Below are 7,049 nucleotides of genomic sequence, written 5' to 3'. Positions count from 1 at the left end.
TCTATAAATGGAGATGATTTAGTACTATAGGTACTCTCACTAGAAGTGGCCGTTAGATATTCATCTGTCCACAGTTAGACAAACTGTCTATAAATGGAGATGATTTAGTACTATAGGTACTCTCACTAGAAGTGGCCGTTATATATTCATCTGTCCACAGTTAGACAAACTGTCTATAAATGGAGATGATTTAGTACTATAGGTACTCTCACTAGAAGTGGCCGTTATATATTCATCTGTCCACAGTTAGACAAACTGTCTATAAATGGAGATGATTTAGTACTATAGGTACTCTCACTAGAAGTGGCCGTTATATATTCATCTGTCCACAGTTAGACAAACTGTCTATAAATGGAGATGATTTAGTACTATAGGTACTCTCACTAGAAGTGGCCGTTAGATATTCATCTGTCCACAGTTAGACAAACTGTCTATAAATGGAGATGATTTAGTACTATAGGTACTCTCTCTAGAAGTGACCGTTAGATATTCATCTGTCCACAGTGAGACAAACTGTCTATAAATGGAGATGATTTAGTACTATAGGTACTCTCTCTAGAAGTGGCCATTAGATATTCATCTGTCCACAGTTAGACAAACAGTCTATAAATGGAGATGATTTAGTACTATAGGTTCTCTCACTAGAAGTGGCCGTTAGATATTCATCTGTCCACAGTGAGACAAACTGTCTATAAATGGAGATGATTTAGTACTATAGGTACTCTCACTAGAAGTGGCCGTTAGATATTCATCTGTCCACAGTGAGACAAACTGTCTATAAATGGAGATGATTTAGTACTATAGGTACTCTCTCTAGAAGTGGCCGTTAGATATTCATCTGTCCACAGTTAGACAAACTGTCTATAAATGGAGATGATTTAGTACTATAAGTACTCTCACTAGAAGTGGCCGTTATATATTCATCTGTGCACAGTTAGACAAACTGTCTATAAATGGAGATGATTTAGTACTATAGGTTCTCTCACTAGAAGTGGCCGTTAGATATTCATCTGTCCACAGTGAGACAAACTGTCTATAAATGGAGGTGATTTAGTACTATAGGTACTCTCTCTAGAAGTGACCGTTAGATATTCATCTGTTCACAGTGAGACAAACTGTCTATAAATGGAGATGATTTAGTACTATAGGTACTCTCTCTAGAAGTGGCTGTTAGATATTCATCTGTCCACAGTTAGACAAACTGTCTATAAATGGAGGTGATTTAGTACTATAGGTACTCTCACTAGAAGTGGCCGTCCAGTCAAGATGACTCAAAGGGAACACCGCAGAATGCTCAATGAGGTAATAAAGAACACTAGAGTGACAGATAAAGATTGAAGGAATCATTGGAACTGGTTAACATCTCTGTTCATGAGTCTACTATACAGAAAACATTAAACAGGTGTTCATGGTAGGACATCATGTAGGAAGCCGCTGCTTTCTAACAAAAACATTGCTGCACATCTGAAGTTTGACAAAGACCACCTTGATGCTCCACAACACTACTGGGAAAATGTTTTGTGAACTGATGTAGGTTGAATTGTTTGGGAAGAACACACAGCTCTACGTATGGCATAAAAAGGGCACCACATACCGACATGAAAACATCATCCAAACCGTGAAGTACGGTGGGGGGAGCATCATTATTTGGGGCTGTCCACTTGCCAGTTATTAACTCCAAGGATTCACATACTTTTTCTTGCCATTATGCATTTCATTTTCTGTCTAACTGTAGTGATAGTCCCCTTTAAATCATTATATAACTAAATAAATAATGTGCCTTATACAATTAGATTATTTAGCTGAAATTACACATTTTGTAAAACATGTTGTAGTAGTTTAGTTTGCAATAGTTTATGGTTATTAATTCTATTAGAGACACCAGATATACTGCCATTCTACAGTCCTGACAAACTGCTCAAAGAGACTCCACTGTTGCCTGGCGACAACATCCAGTTGCCACGCCCACATCCAGTAGCCCCGCCCACACAACCTTTCACCTACATCATCTGCACAAACCCTGGGAACTTGTGCTAGGGATATGTTGTTGTTGTTGTTTTAACTTGACTAAATGTAATTTATATAAATATATCAGATATTATTGTACTGATATAGTTTGTTTTTGAGGAAACAAACACCAGCAATAAGGTTCACCAGGTCAGTCATCAAAACAATCAATTCACATGTTAATTAGCAAGAATCAGCAAGTGTGTTTCGTTTGGGAAGAACAGACTGAGTCCTTGATTAAAGAGTTTGCTTGTTATTATGTTCGAACATTTAAAGATATTTATGGGTAATCTCCATCAGAACATCCAGAACATATTTCACCCCAAAAATAATAAATACAAATAAATAAGAGAAATTGTATTTCACTTAAGGAAAGCCTGTTGTTAGGACTATGAAGATTATTATTTTCATGACATGTATCGACATTTGAACATAAATCCTCATTAATATAATGCAAAAAAATATCTTGGTATTGAAATGTGAATCTCTGAAATACAGTAAATAAAATCATCATGTCCAGACACAATAATGTTTTTTTAATTCAATTTAGTACAACAAATGCTAGCATGCTGTCGGCCGATATACTGATTTGAGTAGAGTTTCTATTATGGTTATGCAAAATTGTAAATTCCACTCAGAGATTGCAATACAAATAATAATATATATATTAGAGGCAGACCGATATATCAGTGCTGATAGTTGTTTTTTGGAACTATCGTTATCGGCAAAAATCTGTTGATAGTTACTGATAGTTTTTTCATCATTTACTCATTTCAAAATAAGAGTCCCCAGTGTGTTTCGTGCGTGTTTATACTTAATAGTCCCACGTTATGCACCAAATCTGAATTAATTTCTAGTTATTATTTGGATTTTGGTTGAACTGTGATTCTATATATTTTTTTGGACTCTTTGTCTTTGCCTGCCGTGTGTGTGTGTGTGTGTGTGTGTGTGTGTGTGTGTGTGTGTGTGTGTATGTATGTGTGTGTGTGTATGTGGGTGTGATTGAGTGAATTCGATCTCTTCCTCTGGTCTTGGAGATGGTGCTGATGTCCAGGGGTGGGCGGCACAGGGGTACAGACAGAGAGAGAGAGAGAGTTTGTCCTCAAACACAGATCCAATAATCACCTCGAGAGTTTCACCACAACCCCTGACAGTGACACGCCGCACTCAACTGAAGACTATGATGTAGATGATGAAGACGCCGCGACTGCTTTGAGTGACATGGATGTGTTGGAAGGGTCTGGATCTGGTTTCGGGTCCGGTTGGTGTGTGAGCTGTGGAAACAGATCATACTGGGAGGAATGGGGACCTCAGTCGCTCTTCAACGGCACCGAGCTTGTGGTCGTTACGACGCTGTGTGTCCCACTGCTGCTGCTCGGACTGCTGGGAAACACGCTGACCATTCTGGTGGTGTGGCTCCGCCCACAAATGAGAAGCACCACCTACCTGTACCTGAGCAGCATGGCCATATCTGATGTGCTCATTCTGCTGCTGATGCCTCTGGATCTGTATAAGGTATTCACCCCACTGTTAGTGTGTGCCAAGAGAAAAGCTCATTGTCCAGTGCACATTTAAAGATTAAGGGGCCGTTCACACAGGACACATTCTTGTGTTCAGTCTGCAATACTTTTTAATTGTTAGTCCTTGCAAAGTCGCTTTAAAGTTGCATGAAGCTCATTTATGCATTTACATGAAGTGTCTGAAAGAACTGATTCAATAAATGAATCTGAGCTCTCAATGGTTAATGTAAGTGAATCAGTGAATCAATTATGTGTACCAGTTCATTTACATGAAGCGTCTGAAAGAACTGATTCAATAAATGAATCTGAGTTCTCAATGGTTAATGTAAGTGAATCAGTGAATCATTTATGTGAACCAGTTCATTTACATGTAGCGTCTGAAAGAACTGATTCAATAAATGAATCTGAGTTCTCAATGGTTAATGGAAGTGAATCAGTGAATCATTTATGTGAACCAGTTCATTTACATGTAGCGTCTGAAAGAACTGATTCAATAAATGAATCTGAGTTCTCAATGGTTAATGTAAGTGAATCAGTGAATCATTTATGTGAACCAGTTCATTTACATGTAGCGTCTGAAAGAACTGATTCAATAAATGAATCTGAGTTCTCAATGGTTAATGTAAGTGAATCAGTGAATCAATTATGTGAACCAGTTCATTTACATGTAGCGTCTGAAAGAACTGATTCAATAAATGAATCTGAGTTCTCAATCGTTAATGTAAGTGAATCAGTGAATCATTTATGTGAACCAGTTCATTTACATGAAGCATCTGAAAGAACTGATTCAATAAATGAATCTGAGTTCTCAATCGTTAATGTAAGTGAATCAGTTAATCATTTATGTGAACCAGTTCATTTACATGAAGCGTCTGAAAGAACTGATTCAATAAATGAATCTGAGTTCTCAATCGTTAATGTAAGTGAATCAGTTAATCATTTATGTGAACCAGTTCATTTACATGAAGCGTCTGAAAGAACTGATTCAATAAATGAATCTGAGTTCTCAATGGTTAATGTAAGTGAATCAGTGAATCATTTATGTGAACCAGTTCATTTACATGTAGCGTCTGAAAGAACTGATTCAATAAATGAATCTGAGTTCTCAATGGTTAATGTAAGTGAATCAGTGAATCAATTATGTGAACCAGTTCATTTACATGTAGCGTCTGAAAGAACTGATTCAATAAATGAATCTGAGTTCTCAATCGTTAATGTAAGTGAATCAGTGAATCATTTATGTGAACCAGTTCATTTACATGAAGCATCTGAAAGAACTGATTCAATAAATGAATCTGAGTTCTCAATCGTTAATGTAAGTGAATCAGTTAATCATTTATGTGAACCAGTTCATTTACATGAAGCGTCTGAAAGAACTGATTCAATAAATGAATCTGAGTTCTCAATGGTTAATGTAAGTGAATCAGTGAATCATTTATGTGAACCAGTTCATTTACATGTAGCGTCTGAAAGAACTGATTCAATAAATGAATCTGAGTTCTCAATGGTTAATGTAAGTGAATCAGTTAATCATTTATGTGAACCAGTTCATTTACATGAAGCATCTGAAAGAACTGATTCAATAAATGAATCTGAGTTCTCAATGGTTATTGTAAGTGAATCAGTGAATCATTTATGTGAACCGGTTCATTTATATGAACTGTCTGAAAGAACTGATTCACTTGAATGATTTGGACTTCCCAACAGTAAATATAAGTGAATCAGTGAATCTTTTATTTGAACTGGTTCATTTACATGAACTGTCTGAAAGAACTGATTCACTTGAATCATTTGGACATCCCAACAGTAAATATAAGTGAATCAGTGAATCGTTTTTTTAACTGATTCATTTACATGAACTGTCTGAAAGAACCGATTCACTTGAATCATTTGGACTTCCCAACAGTAAATATAAGTGACTCAGTGAATCGTTTTTTTAACTGATTCATTTACATGAACTGTCTGAAAGAACCGATTCACTTGAATGATTTGGACTTCCCAACAGTAAATATAAGTGAATCAGTGAATCGTTTATTTTAACTGGTTCATTTACATGAACTGTCTGAAAGAACTGATTCACTTGAATGATTTGGACTTCCCAACAGTAAATATAAGTGAATCAGTGAATCGTTTATTTTAACTGGTTCATTTACATGAACTGTCTGAAAGAACCGATTCACTTGAATGATTTGGACTTCCCAACAGTAAATATAAGTGAATCAGTGAATCGTTTATTTTAACTGGTTCATTTACATGAACTGTCTGAAAGAACCGATTCACTTGAATCATTTGGACTTCCCAACAGTAAATATAATTGAATCAGTGAATCGTTTATTTTAACTGGTTCATTTACAGAAACGGAAACAGTCTTGTATTGTGTGCTAGGCTTTTATTAGCTAAACTTGTGGACAACAGTTTGTAATTATTCTCATAAATGTTTGTTTACATGTTTGTGTTTTTATGCTTGGCAGTTGTGGCGGTATCGTCCGTGGTTGCTGGGCAATGCCGTGTGCAAGCTGTCGATGTTCGTAGGAGAATGTTGCACCTTCTCGTCCATCCTGCACATGACCTCGTTGGGGGCGGAGCGATATCTGGCCGTATGTTTTCCTCTCCGTGCACGTTTGCTCGTGACTAGAGGGCGTGTCCGCGTGCTGATCGCCGGATTGTGGGGTGTGGCCATGCTAAGTGCCGGGCCTGTATTTGTGTTGGTGGGGGTGGAGGGTTTAGAGGGCGAAGCAAGTGAATGTCGCTGCACACAGTACGCTCAGACGTCCGGTCTCCTGAAGGCCATGCTGTGGCTCTCAAACCTCTATTTCATTTGCCCGCTCGCCATTCTCTCCCTCCTCTATGGCCTGATCGCCCGCCGCCTGCACCTGCGCTCACACATGCACCGGGACAAAGCTCACCGCCAGACGCTCCGCATGATGGGTGAGCAAAAACGATCATGCCTAATATGTGAGATGTCATTTGATGAAGGATTCTTAAAGGAACTGTTCACTCAAAAATGTGTCATCACTCACTCATGTCGTTCTTAACCCGTATGCTGTTACTTTTCTCATCTCTCACCCTGTCAAACACTTTATACGGGTTGGGAACGACATGAGAGTGAGTAATTAATTACAGAATTGTCCTTTTTTGTTTTGGGGTGAACTGTCCCTTTAAACACAGTTTTGAATATATATATATATATATATATATTAGTTATTTCTCTCTCCCTTTGCAGTGGTGATCGTGCTGGTGTTTGTATTGTGTTGGCTGCCGTTCCATGTGAGTCGGACGCTGTTTTCCGTGTCGGACTCCAGCGATAAGTTGTATTACATCAGTCAGTATTTTAATCTGGTGTCTTTAGTGCTGTTTTACGTCAGTGCTGCTGTGAATCCTCTGCTGTATAACATCATGTCTGCCCGCTACCGCGCCAATGTCCTCGCCATGCTGCGGCTTACGGTGGGCTCCACGGACGAGCTGCGCCACAGGGCCCACACGTCCCCACTCACCGCCTCTCACTCCAGCTCACACTTCTGA

General features: G+C 38.4%; 1 protein-coding gene across 1 annotated transcript; it reads left to right on the top strand.

Moving 5' to 3' along the window:
- Nucleotides 1-3,228: 3,228 nt before the first annotated feature.
- Nucleotides 3,229-7,049, top strand: LOC127618914 (growth hormone secretagogue receptor type 1-like). The gene is made up of 3 exons (XM_052091617.1): nt 3,229-3,522; nt 5,999-6,455; nt 6,751-7,049. Exons 1-3 carry the CDS (start codon nt 3,229-3,231, stop codon nt 7,047-7,049), a joined length of 1,050 nt encoding a protein of 349 aa, XP_051947577.1.

This window comes from Xyrauchen texanus, chromosome 25 (genome assembly GCF_025860055.1).
Source record: "Xyrauchen texanus isolate HMW12.3.18 chromosome 25, RBS_HiC_50CHRs, whole genome shotgun sequence".
Taxonomy (NCBI): Eukaryota; Metazoa; Chordata; class Actinopteri; order Cypriniformes; family Catostomidae; genus Xyrauchen; species Xyrauchen texanus.
Note: the sequence above shows the minus strand (reverse complement) of the source record. Positions and strands in the feature narration are given on the sequence as shown.

What these genes read in the sequence shown, in the direction of transcription:
- LOC127618914 (XM_052091617.1), top strand. Translation starts at nt 3,229, where the DNA reads ATGGATGTGTTGGAAGGGTCTGGATCTGGTTTCGGGTCCGGTTGGTGT. An exon ending in TGCCTCTGGATCTGTATAAG is followed by an intron (nt 3,523 to 5,998) that starts GTATTCACCCCA and finishes TATGCTTGGCAG; the next exon opens with TTGTGGCGGTATCGTCCGTG. An exon ending in CCAGACGCTCCGCATGATGG is followed by an intron (nt 6,456 to 6,750) that starts GTGAGCAAAAAC and finishes CTCCCTTTGCAG; the next exon opens with TGGTGATCGTGCTGGTGTTT.